We start from the raw sequence: 19958 nt of genomic DNA, 5'->3' as shown, positions 1-19958 counted from the left end.
TTTGTTGGCAACCTATCACAAAACAGACGCCTAGCAAACAAAACGACCTTCAGAGGGACATCTTTATTCCAAAGAGATGACACAACCATCGTAGAGACAATAGGAGGTTGAAAAGTTAGCAAGTTATAAGCACTACGGACTGAAAAGATATGAGATGTTTCAAAGTTTCATCTCCACCTGTTATCTTTGATATCAATTACATAACCATTTTTTAGGTTTCAATGGTTTTCAGATTGTATAATCCAAAATTCTCTAAAAAAGAGTTCAGGTTATATTTTTATCAAGCAAAAAATATTATGGAAAAAAAAATAATAGCCAATTTTTTTTTTTTAAGAAATAATAGCCAATATTTAGTTAGCCCATTTTGTTTGGACCCGAAAATCATGATCCTACTTGATAGGTTCACATTGCATTTTCATCTTACCATAATAAAAATAAAATAATAAAAACCAACATGCGTTATTTATCTTTCTGTTTATTCTCCATTTTCTACCATATATATAAATAAATTATAAACCGTTCATTTTGGAATTTCATTGTTTCTTCTCTACATCTTTGGGATCTTCCGCAGAAACCAACCAACCAACCCAGAAGAAAGAACAAAGGCAAAATTTAATATTGAAAAAAAAAAAATTAAATTCATCCCCTTTGTAAATCCCTTCTTTCAGTTCTGATTTTAATTTATTTATTATGCAATTTGTTTTTCTGGATTTTAATTGGGTTTTGATCTTGATTTTTCAATTGGGTGCTTTTTTTCCTAATTTTTCCAAGAAAAGTTATGATTTTTTTCTTCTGACGATGGATTTTGTATAGGGTTTGGTTTGAGGGTTCAATTTAGGGTTTGATTTTGAATTGGGGTTGTGATTGGATGTTGATCTTGTGATTGGTGCCATGCATGAAGTTTCTGTGATTTAATTGGATTTTTGAAATTGAATCTGATTTGGGATTCTTTTTCATTTCTTGATTCTGATTGGTTCTAAGTTTTGTGATTAATTGGTGATGAATAAGATAGGGTGTAATTGGAATATTCCACAATTGAAAAATTGGTTAAAAAATGTTTTATTATATATTGATGTATTGCTTAGACAAATTAGTTACCCCCAATTTGTTCTGTGGGTTTTCAGAACAAGTTTTCGGGGCTTTTCCCCTAAAATTTAGGCTAGAAATCTTCGATGTGTGGAAATTATTGATCCTTTGTGATGGTGTTGGACAGGAAGGAATCCTGCCTACCTTGATAACCCTACATTTTTGTGGCTATCATCATTGCCGTAATTTTTGTTGCCTTGACTTTCAAAACTTACGAATCCACCCTGATAAATTTGTCTTTCCCTGTTGTATGCCAACTAAACTGAGATGATGGACTAGACATCTTTTGAGAGTTGTTTCTGTAACATTAACACATCAAAGTTCTTGTGTTTATTATTTTCTTGCTGTAAGCGACAGTTTGATTCGTATTTTCTCAATGGCTGTAGTCGAAAAAACAGTTTTAAGTTTATGGATCAGATTGGTTGAAGTGTCCTTATTGCTGTCTTTCTATTGTTTTACCTCTAACTGCTATTTTAAGTTTAAATCTCTAACTGCTATTTTAAGTTTAATTGATAGATTTTTTTGAAATCTTGTTTTATTTGACATGGTTTTTTCTTCCTTTTTGGTGGTATAACTGCAGACTTTGTGGCTTGTTGGTGATTCTATTGTACAAAAGTGTTCGGTAAAATTACATGTCCAAGATTGTAGTGCACATTGATTCATTATTTATAACGTACTTTGGAGCATTGCATGAGTGGTTTCCCTGTGATTCTTTTGTGAAGTCAAGTAACGATCCTATAGTTACAAACTAACATTCAGAATCTTCTGGTAGGGAATATAGCTAGAGATTATTGTCTTGGTAAGTTTATTAGCAAACGACGCAGCATATTGCTACTATTTCACTTTTGCATTGCAAGCACTGAATCTTGGTTTGAATTACTCAAATTCTCTTTTTTGCATGATATATTATCATTTTAAACATTTTTCTTTTATATATCTGTAATGTTATATTTGTGGTTAGAGGGCGAGCCTTGGCACAGTTGGTTGGACAATGCATAAAATATGCAAGGTCCGGGGTTCAAACCCCGGCCACTACCAAAAAAACGAGGGTGAGCCTTGGCACAACGTTGAGGTTGTTGCCTTGCGAGTTGGAGACCACAGGTTCAAATCCATGAAACAACCTCTTCGCTTACAAGGCGTGACTGTGTGTCTGCCCTCCCTAGAGCCCACCTAGTGGGAGCCTCATGAATCAGACCACCCTTTTTAATAGGAAGTTGATTTTTACCATGTGTTAGAAAGCCTTCTTTTTTCATAAACGTAATTGTATACTGGTTTTGAATCTAAGATGATGTTATATATGTCTGTTAGCAAGTATTTAAGAGCATTTATTATGTTAATTTATAATTTCAATTGATGTAATTACTAAATGGACAACCTAATATTTTAGTTAGTCTTTTATTTTCTGTTGTCAACAATTTGTTTAGCTAATCAGTAGATTTTTGTCCTTTTAGTCGTCCTCTATATTGATGTTCTTGTAATCAAGGAAGTGATTTTTTTTGTGTGAGGGAAGAATGAGCATCTGAGGAGAGGACAGTACTTCATTTTAGTTTATAAATGAATAGATCTTGCAGATTCGAGTTCAACACATAAAATCCCTTGATCAGGATTATCATGTAGTACATTGGAGATCACTAGGACCATGGTCTATATTTGTGATGATATGTTCTGTGTCGAATCGTGATGTCACTCAAATCTCAAAATCACAGATAGGAACCGAACTATATATTTTTGTTTAATCATGTTGTAGGGTAAGAATGGTTTGTGGTGTCTTCTCTTTTTATGGAGAAAGGGAAAACATTATCCACGATCGAGTCTGAAGTCTAATTTTCTCATCATACCTTTAATTCCCTTTTAATTGGAAGGGCAGAAGAAGGGAAAATATAAATTATATTTAGAGTAAAACAGGGAAAATCGAGGAAGGAAAACAACTAGAAATTTGCATAGTAGTGTTGATGAAATTAATCTTATCGCCTTCCTTTGCTTTTTCTTAGACATATATAGAAGAATTGTTCTTCTGCATACTGTTTACCATGTTTTTTGTTTTTATGTCGGAAATTTTGTGTGCATGTTGTTGTCATGTTATGAAAAAAATAGTTTTCTAATGAGTTGAATATGTTGAGTAGTTAACACGGTGCGAGGAAGATGGCTGGTTTTAAGCGAAGATTATGTAATGATTCAGATATGCATGCTCTTCACAGAGAATTGGATGAAGTTTCATGTCCTATCTGCATGGACCATCCACATAATGCTGTTCTCCTACTTTGCAGCTCTCATGATAAGGGCTGCAGATCTTACATTTGTGATACAAGTTATAGGCATTCAAATTGTCTGGACCGATTTAAAAAATTGAGAGACAACTCTACGGAGAACCCAAATTTACAAAGTTCTTTAATAAACACTAACAACTCTTCCGGTAATAGTTTTGATATTAACTTTACTGTGCAATCTGACATGCATAATGTTGATGAATTATTACTCTACCAAAATGAAATTAATACTCTATTGTCTGTTGGAATTCCACAAGGATCGAGACAGGGTGATGCCCAAGATCCAAGTAGACATTTAGACCAACATGATGAAGGCATTTTAGAAACTGCTGATTCTGAGAACTTGCAGGACAGGGCTGTTCTTGAGGAGGAATTAGATGTAGATAATTCATCCGAGGACTCAAAGTCGAGTTTGCATTGTCCTCTATGTAGGGGCACAGTATTAGGCTGGGAGGTTGTTGAAGAAGCTAGAAATTATCTGAATAATAAGAAGAGAAGTTGCTCAAGGGATTCGTGCTCATTTGCTGGAGATTATCTGGAATTGCGTAGGCATGCTAGGAGAGTTCATCCTACTTCTCGTCCCTCTGATGTTGATCCAACTAGAGAACAAGCATGGCAACAATTTGAGCGCCAAAGAGAATATGGTGATATTGTAAGTGCTATTCAGTCTGCCATACCAGGAGCTGTGGTAGTTGGGGATTACGTTCTCGAAAATGGAGATGGTATTGGTAGGTTACCAGGTGGTGGTAGGGAGGGGAGCAATGGCAATGGTAATGTACCTTGGTTAACCACCACTACCATCTTGTTCCAAATGATGGATAACACCATTGAAATTGTTAGGGAACCAAGAGCTCGTTCTTCAAATGGATGGTCAAGGCATCGTCGTTCCTCTGACCGTCGTCGCTATCTTTGGGGTGAGAATTTGTTGGGTCTTCAAGATAATGAAGTCGAAGAAGATCTACGAATATTTAATGAACTGGTTGAAGATGTGTCTCATGTCCCAAGGAGGCGCCGTCGTTTGAACAGGACGAGGTCCAACGAAGATCATTCATGATTGTTGCCATCATTTATCTGGTAAAATTCATACTTGAGTTTTTTCGGCTGAAATTTTTGAACTGTTTCTTATTTGTCATCAGTTAACCCCACTTGGTTTCTTCAATAGAATTGTTTGAGCAAGCATGCTGAACATGGTCAAGTTGTATCTGGCAAATCATGATTTCAGACCTATGCATCAACTTTGGACCCTTAGAGTGTGCTGAAACATCAAAGTTCAGAGTAAATTATGATCAAATCCTTATCTAAAAGTTTCGATGAAACAAAGAATTTCTAGAATGAATGTTTTTCTTTAAGTTTGCTTTTATATGTAACAACATTAGCCTTGGGAACACTAAACTTCTGGGTGGTTTGGCAGATTGTTGCATGGTATGTAAATTAAATTGTTCAGTCTTTACATCTATTAAATTGTTTGTTTTCAGCTTGTAAATATTGTGTAATCCTTATGAAGCACATTGTATCATTGATTAGTGCCTTCAACTGAATATTTTTTTTATGCTTATGAGGCACATTGTATAGTTCTAATTAAGTGCACATATTTTTTAAATCCATTGAAAGAAAGGGTAAAAAAGGTGAAAAAAAATAGGTAAAGTTGAAAAGTAACTGAACTTGTCTGTGTTGTTAGGAACATGTGAATATTTAATTTAGTTATATATAAAATGAATTTTTAAAAATAACTTTGAAAACTTGATACAATATTTTATAGTGAAAACATGAATATATCATTGCTCAACCAGATCTCAGAATGTAGATGCTTTTATGAACTAACATAGTTAAGTGATTAATTGCTATCTTAGTGGTCAAGCAATTGTTTGCATATATAAATGGCACTTCACGAAAGGTGGCAGAACTTACGTGTACGTTTACATGTGCATACATATTTTTATAGCTTGATAAATGTTTTTTTTTTTTTTGAGAGAAAGCTTGATAAATGTATGACGAATGACTGAAAACAAGCATAAATAGATTGCTTAGACGGAACTAATTGTATGCTTATTGACTATTGTTGTATACTAGGATATCGTTACCCGTGCGTTGCACGGCTTTTGTCCCTATTGATTGGATTACACGAACCAACGCCAAAATAAAAAAAATTATGTAATATTTTAATTTATTAATACAGGAATAAGAAAAAGATTATGATGCATCAAGGTTTCAGAAATAAAACAGAGACATATCACGTGATGAAATTATATAACAAATAGAAATCAAGATTTAAAAAAGACGACCTCTAAAGTCTTAGTTACGAAAAATTCATAAGAATTACATGGAACACAGCGTTGATCCACCTAATGAGCAGATGCGGATCACATAATCTAAAATGACAGATCCAAAATTAAAAATACTGAATAGATGCACTAACTCATAACATTACAAGGTGTGAAATGACACCAAGGTACAATACAACAGTATTAGGCAAAAGCCTTACAAAGGAATAAGTGCACAAGCAGGTACAAATACAAACAGGCGCGAGCTAACAGTAAAAGGAAGGAAAAAACTGTAACGCCCTATTTTATTAATTATTTATTTTATCGAGTTTAGTGTCTTTTATATAATTCATTTGAATAAATGTTATGTGTTATATGTGATTAATTGTCTGTGTGTATGTTTGGTTGGGATTATTAGAATTCGGTCCGGTAATAATTAGATATTTTACTAAGTTGAGTGAGTAGTAATATTTTTAATTAGTTGCGGTCGTGAGTGGACTCCTCACAAGTGTGTGTCTTAGGTGCTCTGATACGTAACGGGATGGGAATTTAGTTGTTGCTTTCTATTCCTTACGTATTATTTTTGAAGTTTTCAAGAATTATTGTTGAACTAAGATTTTATGAGATTTTCTGTTGAGGCCCTTGTGCCAAATATTATTTAAGATGTTGAAACTATTCCGCTGCGAAGATTTTAAATATTACGTTGTTGGATTTTTGAAGGATTAATATTTATTATTCCGTTTACGATTTTAAGAAAAGAATGTGACATTCCGTTTACGTTGAATTACTCTGATTTTTATTAAGAAATTTTTATGTCGGGAAAACGGGGTGTTACAAAAACCAATGACACGATCCAACCAAAAACCTTAGCTGCCTAAAAAACAAATGACAAAAAAAGAAACCAAAGAATTCGTGGAATTATACGAACGTAGTTTTAGTCGTTACCCACGCGATGCACGGCTAAAACTACGTTTGATTGAATTATACGAAACATTGCCAAAATCAAATATATTTATGTAATATTTATTTTTATTAATTTAACGAAATTATTCATCACTTCAAATAATATGAAGAATGAAAATAAGATTTAGATGCATTAAAGTTTGGGTGATTGGTTGACCAAAATAAAAGTTGGATGATTGGACAAAAGCATATCATTTGATCAAATAATATCCTTTGCATAAGTGGTACACTAATTTTGCACGTCCTCGAAGATAAATACTCCCTCCGGTCCTAAATATAAGAGAAGAATCTTTTTTTAGGTTCATTGAATAATTAATGTATCTGGACTACAATGTAGACTAAATACATCATTTATTCAATGAATCTAAAAAAGGAATCTTCTCTTATATTAAGGACCGGAGGGAGTACATTCTAATGCTAAGTAGGAATATGATGCAAACTATGAGAGATTACATTGGCAATCTAAAGGGCATAACTATCTCAAATACATAGGAAAATATCATATCATATAAAAAATACCCAATTGTCATCGGAAGATCTACAAAGGCATGTCCTTCCATCAAACAATATTTTTTACATTCATATGACATTCCACAAAATATATTACACAATTATATTTTAATTAATTGATTCGTGAATGACAATTATTTAAAAGTGGTACACTAATTTCACACATCATGCAAGATATCCACATGTTAAATATGAATAGGATGCAATTAATATGAGATTACACCGTGTCTTCAAGATATCCACATTCATAACAAATATTTTTACATGCCCCATTTTGAGAGCTCTAGTTGTGTGTGGTTGGTTGCATTGGATTATGATTTGTGGATTTTGTACACTCTCGAAGGTTTTTTTTTTATCCATTTTGGCTATTTTTTCTTTTGTCTATATGGGTTAGGTTTTACATACCCCAGTTGTTTGTACTATTTATCGATTTTAATCTACTTAAGGTGACGTATATTTAACATATGTTTGGTTATGATTATGTTCAATGCCACCGCAAGTATCATACCATGAAGATGTTGGAGTCTGTTTTGCCAGTGATCTCACAATTGGTCAGTACTATCATATTGTGTTTCCTTTTGCATTGAATTAATTATGATATTGTGATTTAGTGATTATTTTAAAAAATATCCAACATTCCATGATAATATCTTGAGTTTGATCTTATGTTTTAACTTTTGTATGATTTGGCAAAAAAGTAATCAAGCTTTACATGATAGATAACATAGACTAAGATGTTTTTTCTGATTTCAAGCATCAATTTCAAACATGTGTCTATTTTCTTCTTTTTGTTCATGGCTTTCAATTGTTTTTCAATGTTTGGATTCAACGCTCAATTGTTACCACAAGATGAAGGTACCCTTCATTTCTTTTTCAAATGCCTCTAAAGGTCAATAGATGCAAAGTAGCAGCACTGAAGAAAAACGCACGGAAAAAATTCGACTTCACTTACGTAATTTAAGCACAAAGAATGAGGTTTAACATGTATGAAGAACAAAACGTATCCTATGTAAATAAGAAACTCATAGTTTTTGCATTGAAATTACTCTATACAATTTAATGAAATGAATAAACCAACTTTTTATTGTTTAAAGAATAACAATAAGTTAGGCGGGCTGGCCTGTTAGCCAGAGAACCCATATAGAGCCGGGTTCAGGCTCGATTATTCCAGCACATATTTAAATAGGGCTTTTTAGCCCAGCGCTAAAAAGCATGTTACCCACTTGGCTAGCCCGAAACGGGACGAATAACCTGTTCTGACAACTTTAGTTGTGTGTGGTTGGTTTATTTAGATCATGATTTGTGGATTTTGTATACTCTCGAAGGTTGTTGTTTTTTTTTTATCCATTTTGGCTATTTTTTTCTTTTGTTTATATGGGTTAGGTTTTACATACCCCAGTTGTTTGTACGATTTCTCGATTTTAATCTACCTACGGTGTCGTAATATATGTTTGGTTATGATTATGTTCAATGCCACCGTAAGTATCATACCATGAAGATGTTGGAGTCTGTTTTGGCAGTGATCTCACAGTTGGTCAGTTCTATCATATCGTGTTTCCCTTTGCATTGAATTAATTATGATATTGTGATTTATTGATTATTTTAAAAAATATCCAACACTCCATGATAATATCTTGAGTTTGATCTTAAGTTTTAACTTTTGTATGATTTGGCGAAGAAAAAAATCAAGCTTTACATGATAGATAACATAGACTAAGATGTTTTTTCTGATTTCAAGCATCAATTTCAAACATATATCTATTTTCTTCTTTTTGTTCATGGCTCTCAATTGTTTTTCAATGTTTGGATCCAACGCTCAATTGTTACCACAAGATGAAGGTACCGTTCATTTCTTTTTCAAACGCCTCTAAAGGTCAATAAATGCAAAGTAGCAGCACCGAAGAAAAACGCACGGAAAAAATTCGACTTCACTTACGTAATTTAAGCACAAAGAATGAGGTTTAACTTGTATGAAGAACAAAATCTATCTTATGTAAATAAGAAACTCATAGTTTTTGCATTGAAATTACTCTATACAATTTAATGAAATGAATAAACCAACTTTTTATTGTTTGAAGAATAACAATAAGTTAGGCGGGCTGGCCTATTAGCCCGGAAGCCCATATAGAGCCAAGTTCAGGCTCTATTATTCCAGCACATATTTAAACAAGGCTTTTCAGCCCGACCCTAAAAATCATGTTACCCGCTTGGCTAGCCCGAAACGGGCCGGATAACCTGTATTGACAACCTTAATTGTATACGGTTGGTTACTTTGGATTAGGATTTGTGGGTTTTATATACCCTCGAAGGTTTTTTTTTATCCATTTTGATTGGCTATTATCTACAACATTTGGCTATTTTGTCCATTTTAATAAAACAAAGGCATATCATTTGATGAAATTATACGAAGATTGAAAATAAGATTTAGAAGAATTGAAGTTTGAATGATTGGACAAAAGATGAAAAAGATGCATATTAGTTATTAAGATGAAAAAGATGCCCTCTAAAGTCGTAATTATGAAAAATACATAAGAAATACATGGAATACGGCGCTGATCCACTTGATGAAAAGATGCAGATCACATAGTCAAAAATGGCTAAATCCGGAGTCGAAAATACTAAATAGGTGCACTTACCTCTAATGTCACACAGATAATATTGAATTGTTAAAGGAAATAAGTTAATAAGTAAAGCAACATTTGTCCTTAATACAATAACTCAATACCCGCAACACAGCAAAAGAACCAATACAACAATACCTCTTTTTTTTTCTTCTTCCAATCTAAACAACTTGGAAGAAATTCCATCATTAGAATAATCAAGATCTTCAAAAACATCCAACAAGTTTCTTTTAGAATTACTTGTCCTTTCACTTAAACTACTCAAATTTTTTCCATGAATAGAGGCACCCGAACAAATAATCTCATTACCAAGTATATCAACAGGAGATTTAAAACTATTATCAAAGTCAGCAGGTAGGTTAAAAACATCATTCTTAATGACATACATAGAAGCTTAAGAAATGGATGAAATAAAATTAAAATAACCAAAAAAATAAAGTAAACTTCAATTACCAAAAGGAACTACCTTAGTAGAAGTAAAGTTCTTTCCAAAATCTAAAAATGCCCTGATAATGTCCACCTCTTTGCATATTCTCATCACATTAAAAAATGGATCAATGGAAGAGTTGTAGTTAGCCTTTCGTTCAACCCTGAAAAGGATTTTTTTTACCTACCAACCAATGCTTCGAGCTCAGGAGGATAACCAACGCAACTGTCTACCTAAAGTATACAAACGACGATAGGTCATTTCATAATAGAGTAAAGGATCCGAACAAAAAACTGATAACCATAGTGTAGTAAAAAACCTTGGAATCTTTAATTAGCCGAGCAAATGTCTTTCCAAGAAGATAACGAACATCATGATCAAACAAAATAAATAGACCTTCCTCACAATCATCTAAATTCTAACCTTCACCTCAAACCTAACGTTAATTTACACATTTAAAATTAAACTTCAAGCAATATAGACAATTTTAAATAATATGATGGAATTATCGGTGATAAACACTTGTCCCGTGCGTTTTTATACCTTTTTTTGGTACAAACTTATTATTGACACATAATTATTTCATTCTATAAGCGACAAATACTTGTCTTGATATATATATATATATATATATATATATATATATATATATATATATATATTGTTAAATATTTATCCCATATTTTTTACTATATTTATCAATGACAAATATTTATCCTGTGTATTTTTTTTATACTTACCGTATATACAAATTTGTCCTATGTTATTTTATTATATTTCTCATCCATAAAATGTTATACCTTTTATTTATGAAGGATTTTTTTCCTATAAATTTTTGTATTTTAAGTGTTTGAGTAATATATAAGGAATTGTTTCCTCAAAAATTGTAGTTTGGCTGAAGCCGATCATTTTTTTTGGGTTCACATATGTTCCCTTTAATCTGAGGATTGTATCAGAGGCTCTCTAGTTTTTTTCTTTGTCAAAATAATTATGAATATACCTGAATCAATTTAACCTATTTTAAGTAATATGATTATAATTTGAGTAAATAAAAAGATTTATGTTTTTTGATAATTTATATAAACTATTATAATCCAAACCATTTTTTTGTTTGGATTATATAAACAATTGAGGGTATTTTAGTCAAAAGTCGAAGGGGTGTGAAAAGAGAAGAGGGTGGGGGAAAAAACAGCTTAATTCTTTAATGTAAAAAAGGAAGAAGAAAAAAACCCAAATTTTCTACGGATCATTTCTATCCACATCCCAGTAAGTCAATGAGAAACTTTCATCTCTCTCCCCTCGAAAACCCTAACGGCAGCCACCTCCCTCTTCCTTTGTCGTGCCACACTGTAAAAAGTCATCGTCAATGTTCAAACCAAAACCCCAATCTCGTCCTTTGCCTTTGACACGAATTTGATGTCCGATCTCCGCCACCAAAAGCTTTGTTTCCGGTCACCCTCATGCTCATCCACGAAGTTAGCAGCAGCTCTGTTACATGCAGCCACAACAACGAAGTCAGTGTTTGAATTCGTTATTCTATAGACACGGTACTGTAATTATATCGTCTTAAATGTATGGTTTGAATGTTTATTTATCAACTGCCTTCTGTTTTAGATTTTAGAGATGGTTTTTGTGGATTTTTTTTTTTGGTTACAGATGGTTTTTGTGGATTAGTGTAATTTTGTAGAGATGGTTCCTGTTATAATTTTTTTTGCCGGTTCCTACTAAAAGAATTTGGTAAATAAAAAGATTTATGTTTCTTGATAATTTTGAAGAAGTGTTAGTTATGTTCATTTTTTTTTTGTATTTTTTAAATCCATGTATTTTTACAAATATATTTTCGTTTTTTTTAATTAAGTTTTTTTTTTTTTAACAATTTATTCTGCTATTTATCTTCATTTTACCATTTTTTAGATTCCCTTTTTTTTACAACCTATTCTCTCTCCCTCTTGACCTACTTACACAATCTTTGTAAACCATGGAGTTTAGCGGCAGATCTACAACCTTCATCATGTAAGTTCCCTTTTGACCTACTTACACAATCTTTGTAACAAACCGTGTGACTTATCCTCACCCACAAGGATCTCACACATGCAACAACAACACCAAAAAATCAAAGATTATATTTTGGATCTCAACTTATCGGACCATTAATCTTATTTTTTCTTCAAAATCTATGCATTGAAACTCTCCAATATTTGTTTATGATATGTATATCTTGAGGAATTTGTTTTCGATATTTTTTCAAATGTTTTATTCAGTTCTAGTAGAACCACTTGATAAACCAAATTAGAGGTCTAAATCAAATTAAGACATTTATGATCTTCTTGAATAAGTATTATTTAATTATGATTTGATGATGTAGTAATTATTTGAAAATAAAACAACTTTGCTTGCTAATATCTTGGGTTTAAGTTAAAGTTTAACTTGTATGGTTCAGTGAAATAAAAATTCATCTTTACATGATATTAAAATTTATAACAATTTTGAGATGTACGGCTTACAGTTGCAGCATCCGATATAACCTTCTTTGAATGTACTCCCTCCGGTCACTATTATAAGCAAATTTTGACTTTTTAGATTCATTCAATAAATGATGTATGTGGTCTACATTGTAGACCACATACAACATTTATTGAATGAACCTAAAAAGTCAAAATTTGCTTATAATAGTGACCGGAGGGAGTATGGTTTGTTATTGTCTTATATTTTCCCACTTCAATTCGTTTTACTTTTCAGGACAAGTAGTACAGAGAAAGAAAGAAAAATCTCATCCTGAATTTACTTATTTTGGAGATTACCACTTACAAAATCAAGGTAATCATACTCATCCAACATACCATATTTACTCGTTTTCAATGCATAGGATAATGCAAAAAAGAGGCCTACCAATTCTGTCAAATTTTTTGTTGAACTATATTCACATGTTAGACATATTGCATGAAAAATTCAAAGATTCAACTTTTCTTTTACACTCCAATCATATTACCATTAAAGATGAAAACGCAAGTGTCTTTCATATTTGCTCACGAATAGGGGGGGGGGGGGGGGGGCAATGCTTTCCTAAACAGTTTCTTTTGTGCACACTCTTTAGATTGGATCTAAACTTGTTAAAGTGCAGGGTAACTTAAAAATGGTAACTTTTTTTTCTCTGTGTTTTTGGTCCCAACCATCCCAATCATCTTGAATCGTATATATGAACACTATCATAATTATTTGAAGTGTTGACAAGACTTGTGAAACATCGTTCAAATTTAACATATTATTCTAATTCACCAAATTGATTTTTTTTCTTCTTCTGATGCCTTATTGAGTTTTCTATATCTTTAATTTCTAAATGTTGATTACTCTATAACAATGTTTGTGATTAACTATATACATTTTTCCTTCAACCAATAGGGTTTTAAAGATGATATTTTGTTAAAGTTAATATAATAACGGGGAAAGGGATGTGTTTTATAATGAAATTTTGTTCAAATTCACTGGTAAAAAAAATCTGTTAGAAAACTGTAAAAGATCAAACCTTTTAGTGGCTGCTTAGTTCTCTAGAATAGGTTCCTGTCCTACTCCTTTCTGGGTTTGTTGTGGGCAATTTTGTGTATAGTATAATTTATTATATAATGAATGAAAATGGTAGTAATTATATGTTCATTGAGACATTTTTGTTCTCTAGAAATAGGTTCCTGTCCTACTCCTTTCTGGGTTTGTTGTGGGCAATTTTGTGTATAGTATAATTTATTATATAATGAATGAAAATGGTAGTAATTATATGTTCATTGAGACATTTTTGTTATAGGTGTTATGTGTCTCCATCTTTTTCTTCAAAAAAGAAAATGTATCTCTATCATTAACTACTTAAATTTCCTTTCACCCAAAACTATTCAACTGTATTCCTGCAAACATTTTTGACTGAATTGCAAAAATAATTAAAAACCATTAAACTTGCTTTATTCTAATAAATCTCTTGAATAAAATAATCAAGTTAATTATAGGTTATATTTTTATTATATGGAATAATTGTTGATGTCTTGCTTATGATGTCTTGTTGATGTCTTGTATTCTTGCTTATGATGCAGGGAGGTCAATGACTCAATGTATAAAATCTCCTTAGAAAACAGAAGTCACCCTTAAATGGAACTCAAAAATGAAAGCTTGCTATCTGCCTCCATGTGGGTATGAACTTTCTGATAACCTTCATCCGTGTTAGTTTGTATTGTGTGTAGAATAAACTCTTACCCAAACACATTTTCAGTTTTTTTCTTGTTTGCTGTTGAGGAAATTTACGTGGTTTTGTACGCATTTTCCATTAAGATGAATACACAAGTATTGTCCACTTTTGATCCTGATTTGTAAGTAAGAACAATTACAAGTAAATTTAAACTTGTTTGCATTAAATAATATAAGTCGAAATAACAGAAGAAATACCTTTTAAACATACACCTGATGCATTTGATTATTATGAGGAACATACTTTTAAATACCTTTCTTGGACTTTTGGTGTGTTGTAAATCAACGATTCTTGAATGGAATGCAAGCACTGCTCATAAAATGTGTTAGTTTTCTTTCTAAATGCATGTGTAGAAAAGTTGCATTTTTGGATATAACTTGCTGGTGTGGGTGCTTCAAGCACTGTTTAGAATATAAATCAACAACTTGAATATAACAAGCAAGCACTGCTCAATAATAGATAAACTACATTCTTTAATATAACATGAGAACCTTTTTGTTAAATTATACTTACACCTTGGACATATTGCATAAAAAATAATCCTATGTGCTTCAAAAATTTAAAATAATTTGTGTTAGATTCGAACATACTCTATGACAAAAATTTAAAATAATTTGTGTTAGATTCAAACATACTTTATGACTTGGCTGTACATGAGGTAAATTTGTGTTGTTTATCATGTATTTTCTTTTGTTGGTGGTAAATAAGTCTAAATGGTTGAATATTCTTGCATATGTTGAAAGAGAAATAACAATCTATGACACTGCACTCTAACATATTGTCTTATGTTCCTGCACTTTCTATTAACATTTTTATTTCGTGCACTGATAACTTTGTTTCTTCTTGGTTTTGGATTGGGGGGGAGATGAACCTGACATCATTGCGACTTTCAAAGGCATTGATGGTGCCTGAAACATCAACGGTCTATGAAGTTTTTCGTCGAATGGCTATTTGCAGAGTAGATGCTCTATTTCTAACTGATTCAAATGGTAATTTATGAACTTCTTCACTATGGAATTGATTACTTAATTATGATTTGGTGATATAGTGATCATTTAAAAAAAATCATAGATCGTTGATGTCTTGGGTTTGAGTTAAAGTTAACTTGTATGATTCAGTAAAAATCATCTTCACATGATACAGTCATCTTGAATCATACATTTGAACACTATCATAATTATTTCATACATTCAAACAAAGCAAGTATATAATGTTAGCATCCTGAATTTAGTAACAATATCAAATAAACAAATTTCCCTTTGTTGACTTTTAAATTAACAAATAACTTTACATTTAGAAAGCAATTAATGATGATTAATTCTATCAGTTTGGAAATATCTGCTGGGAATCTTTCAAGCAAAAGTTCTATTAATTTATGGTAGTTTAGCCTCTTAAAAGGAATGCTTCCATGAAAAGAATCAAATTAAATTTAAACTTGTGAATTGAGAGTTTTTCTTCAAAATTAGGATACATCATACATATTTTTTTTCTAGTCTCTTATGCGTTCAACTGATTGGTCTTGTTTTTTGCAGTTGATATGCACATTTCCAGTGCATTGACCATGAGGGTGATGAGAGACAGAGACAACCACTTCCCTCACCTAGATTCACCTAATGTACGTTTTTTCTCTCCATTTTAATTATGTTTCTTCGCTAATCAATTTACACGGTTTTGTATTTATAGCCCAAGCATTTCGAATAGATGTGATGGGACAAAAGGCTTATTAAGTTATTAGCATAGTGGAATGACAATTTTTGTATCAGCTGGACAACACTAAAATAAAAGGTTCCTAATTTTAAATAATATTTATAATTAGGACATTAAAGTAATCTTGTCCCTTATGCCAATTGTCATAGAATAAGCTATCCTTTATCAAGCTTGATATGTACTTCTTCAATAATTAATTAATTTCTCCTTTTACTGTTTTATTGTATCTTGCTTGTTTAATTTCATTTTTGTTTTGTTTTAATATTTAATATGTTTTGTTCCTTGTTTCTTTGTTTGTTTGTTTGTTAACAGTATTGGATGTGGTTGAGTTTGGGGAGCTGCTAGAAGCAAGAGTTCTGCAAGGAGTCAATAGTTAGACATGATGAAAACCATGTAAGTTTTCCTTTTCTACCGAATTTCTAAATGAAAAACATAAAGTCCTAATGTGATTACTAATATCATGACAAATTTTGGTTTTTCGGTAAAAGTAATATGACAAATATGACACTTTGAAAAAGCTCTGGCAATTCAAAGTATCATATTTACAGAAAAACCTAAAGTCTTAATCGTTTTGAAACCCATATGTTTTTTTACTTCAAAACCTGAATTTAATTTTTAACTCTACATAAGATAATTCAACAAAGAAGCCTTTAACTCTAAATTACATGTACCTTTTTTGGACTCTTGGTGTGATGTAAATCTTTAGTCATTCTTGATTATTATGCAAGCATCCCTTAAATATAACAAATCAGCCCAGCTGAATACAAAAAATACTATAGATTACTTTTTAGTGTTAAAAGTGTATCAACTTACGGATTGAATTACAATTAGAGCCTTCAAAACTTTTTTGATGAACAAACATTATCTTCACATCAGCAAAACAGTTCTTTTCATTTAGCTCCATTTATACAAGGGTTTTGATTTCTCGAGTTTGAGTTGAAGTATCACTTTTGTATGATTTAGTGATATATAGATAAAAAATCCAACTTTACATGATAATTTTTTTAAATTGAGTTTAACTTTTAAGATTTACAATCACGAGACTTCTGATACTCATCTTTTTTTTTCTTATCTCCGCATTCTTAATCGTCATGTTTCTTGAAGTGAAGATTCACATTGTCTTTATTTCTCATGTCTTTTTTGTTGTATACAGATGAAAAGAAGTTAAACCTATTAGTTATAAAAAAAAATTTAACTTTTTTTTTCTGCAGTAGACCAGAAGAATATTATTTTTATAATAAAAAGAAGTAAAAAAAAAAATTCAATTTCTCTTTGGTTATAATAAAAAATAATCCTAGGTGTGCTTCAAATATTTAAAATAATTTGAGTTAGATTCTAACATACTTTATGACTTAATGAATGTGTCTTAATTTTGGTTGTTTATATTTGTGTCTTAGATCTTAATACTCTTTTTGTATGATTTAGTGAAAAAAATAATCCAGCTTCATTTATGATTAAATGAAAACCATAAAATGATGTATAGCATAAATTTGATGAATACCTTTGCATATGTGAAAAATAAAAGAATTAAGAGGTTGAAGTAGTGTGGTTGGCAGCAGTAATCAATTTCTTGTATTCCTTCATATCTGTTGTTTGTCTTCAATCACTTTCTCTTGTAATAGCTTTTCTAATAACCCCCAATTTCATCACAATATTCTGCAGGGAAAGAAAACATAAGAGAACTCCAAAGAAATATGTTGAATATGCAGGAAAAGAGATCTGGCAAAACAATGAAAACAAAGGGGAAGGAAATGGAATACTATATATATATATATATATATATATATATATATATATATATTATAGGGTGGAGCGTCGGGATATTGTTCATATTATTTTTTGTGTGTATCCTGTAGACATCGTTACTTTTTCACAGAAAATGACAGTTATCAGTCCAAAACTGTAGCTAAACCACAATGGCAATAACGAGGGCGGCGCCTCTGACATGCAATCAAAGATACAGTTCACATAGTCTATATAAGCCAAATCCGGTATTAGTAGGTGTACTTTCCTATTCTTAGCAACAATAATGAGTTATTAAGCGGGCCACTCCCTATTAAAAACTTTAATAAAAAAAATTAACTCTAAATTACCCAGATAATGCCACATCAGCGAAACAGTTGCCTTGAAATAGCTCCATTTATATAAGGGTTTTGATGCAATAAGTTTGATTTAGAAAAAACTACTAAATTCAAAATTGAGAAAAGTCATTATTATAAAATAAATACTAGTAGAATATTTCTATAAAACTAGGGGTGTTCGCGGTGCGGTTTGGTTCGGTTTTGAGCAAAAAAGTCATCCAAACTGCGAGATAAAAAAGCATGCGGTTTGGTTTGGTTCGGTTGATTTTTAAAAAGTCATTCAAACCAAACCAAACCAAACCAATGCGGTTTGGATTGGTTCGGTTTGTGCGGTTTATCGCGAGATAAAAAAAATATTACATTAACTCTAATATTGCCAACTTGTTACAAAATAAACATAGGACATTTTATTTTGATGTTTATATGATAAAATATTAGGTAAAACTTATATCAAAATAGGTAAAATTAAGAAGAAACATAAGCATGAAACAAATTATTGGGAAGTAAAGAAAACAAATTCATCACCGGAAATGAATTGAAAGAGATGGAAAGGAATTATAATCAAACCTGATGGTGCAACGATGGAAAAATCGAATCAAAAGAGATTATTCTTGAGCTATGTAATTAGGCTAGTACATATTTAAGTAATATTCATTATTCTTGCGGTTTGGTTTGGTTTGGTTTGGTTTCTGAGATGCAAACCGTAAACCGAACCGAACCGCGCGGTTCAGTGCAAAAGTCATCCGAATTCATCCGAACCAAGTGCGGTTTTTTGCGGTTTCGGTTTGGATTGGTTTGATTTGCGGTTTTTCTATTGGGTTGGTTCGGTTTTGAACACCCCTATATAAAACCATGTATTAAATCATTTAAGTGCAAATTTCATATATAATATAAGAGAAATGCTAACTTGTACCCTTGAGGTATAAGTTAAGAAACTAAATATAGAAGTTTTTTTTTTCTTGGAATTATAAAATATGATAAGATTTAATTAACTTAGATAGCTTGTTTCATTCTTCTCCTTCACTTTATTACAAAACATCTATGAGATAAAAAATAATAATAAATAATTACTACTTTTCAAGACATTCCAAAGTTCAAATTGAAAATTTTCCAAAAATGAAAAACCGGTAAACTCGACGAGCTATCAACATGGTAATACATTCTTTGATATGTGTATTTAAGAATATATGAATGTCATCCTTATGTGAGGAAATAGATCATCGGGAAAAAATGAGGCAATAATATGGTTATCTTGACCATTGATCTCTGCGTTATCAATGATAAAGATTAATGGTAGATCTTATCTATTGATAATGTGGAGGTCAATGGTCAAGATCTCCGCATTATTTCTTCAAATTCTTTTGAATTTACTCCCTTTATGTGAGAATCTTTTAATTTATTTTTATTTTTCTTGTTTTTTCTTATTCTACTAGGTCCAGTTTATGTCCTCTAGACTTTTATTTTTCTATTTTCATAAATGAATTCTCGCACTTGGTTAAAAAAATTAATAATAAATTGATGATTTAGTTTAGTTACTAAAGCAATTAATTGGTTTTACCTCATTTTTATATACGATTATTTATGTCTTTTACTAAACATGTCTCTTTTTTTACCTCACTTTCATATTCTTTCCTTTTTTTAGTGACAAATGTTAGTATGTTAATATTTTTTACTTACGGGGACTTAAACTAGGTTGAGATGTCCAACCCTATTCTTTCCTCTTTCTTAGTTTCTTTCATTTAATTTTCTTTTCTCATCCAAATATAGTGTAAATGAATGGTATGAACAAAATGGGTTTTCTAGATCC

At 31.4% G+C, this 19958-nt stretch overlaps 1 protein-coding gene and 3 long non-coding RNA genes across 11 annotated transcripts; 2 read left to right on the top strand and 2 right to left on the bottom strand.

Annotated features, from left to right (window-relative positions):
- Positions 1-527: 527 nt before the first annotated feature.
- LOC146907308 (cellulose synthase, putative (DUF1644)) lies at positions 528-4908 on the top strand. Of its 6 annotated transcripts, none has more exons than XM_085724096.1 (5): positions 528-605; positions 1667-1885; positions 3210-3499; positions 3611-4427; positions 4516-4908. In XM_085724096.1, the coding sequence occupies exons 3-4, from the start codon at positions 3229-3231 to the stop codon at positions 4405-4407; spliced, it is 1068 nt and encodes a 355-aa protein (XP_085580222.1). In that variant the 5' UTR covers positions 528-605; positions 1667-1885; positions 3210-3228; the 3' UTR covers positions 4408-4427; positions 4516-4908. The 6 variants fall into 6 exon arrangements, with proteins under 6 accessions (XP_085580222.1, XP_085580221.1, XP_085580218.1 ...); XM_085724095.1 differs by having other exon boundaries at positions 528-650; XM_085724092.1 differs by having other exon boundaries at positions 3210-4427.
- Positions 4909-9703: 4795 nt separating this feature from the next.
- LOC146907307 (uncharacterized) lies at positions 9704-11193 on the bottom strand. The gene is made up of 2 exons (XR_015017928.1): positions 10455-11193; positions 9704-10368 (listed from the first exon to the last, which is right to left on the bottom strand). It is a non-coding gene; the product is annotated as an uncharacterized LOC146907307 (long non-coding RNA).
- A 150-nt stretch (positions 11194-11343) lies between these two features.
- Positions 11344-18076, top strand: LOC146907306 (uncharacterized). Of its 3 annotated transcripts, none has more exons than XR_015017925.1 (7): positions 11344-11682; positions 12050-12148; positions 12875-12952; positions 14212-15352; positions 15896-15978; positions 16383-16463; positions 17733-18076. It is a non-coding gene; the product is annotated as an uncharacterized LOC146907306 (long non-coding RNA). The 3 variants fall into 3 exon arrangements; XR_015017926.1 differs by having other exon boundaries at positions 11382-11682; positions 12125-12148; XR_015017924.1 differs by lacking the exon at positions 12050-12148 and having other exon boundaries at positions 11382-11682.
- Positions 16690-18231, bottom strand: LOC146907305 (uncharacterized). Its single transcript, XR_015017927.1, has 3 exons — positions 18164-18231; positions 17572-17726; positions 16690-16827 (listed from the first exon to the last, which is right to left on the bottom strand). It is a non-coding gene; the product is annotated as an uncharacterized LOC146907305 (long non-coding RNA).
- Between the last annotated feature and the right edge of the window lie 1727 nt (positions 18232-19958).

Source organism: Medicago sativa, chromosome 7, assembly GCF_051527215.1.
Source record: "Medicago sativa cultivar Bolivia chromosome 7, Bolivia_mono, whole genome shotgun sequence".
Taxonomy (NCBI): Eukaryota; Viridiplantae; Streptophyta; class Magnoliopsida; order Fabales; family Fabaceae; genus Medicago; species Medicago sativa.
This window is presented reverse-complemented; position numbering and strand designations above follow the sequence as displayed.

Excerpts from the sequence above, each read along its gene's own strand:
- LOC146907308 (XM_085724092.1), top strand. The coding sequence starts at position 3,229 with ATGGCTGGTTTTAAGCGAAGATTATGTAATGATTCAGATATGCATGCT.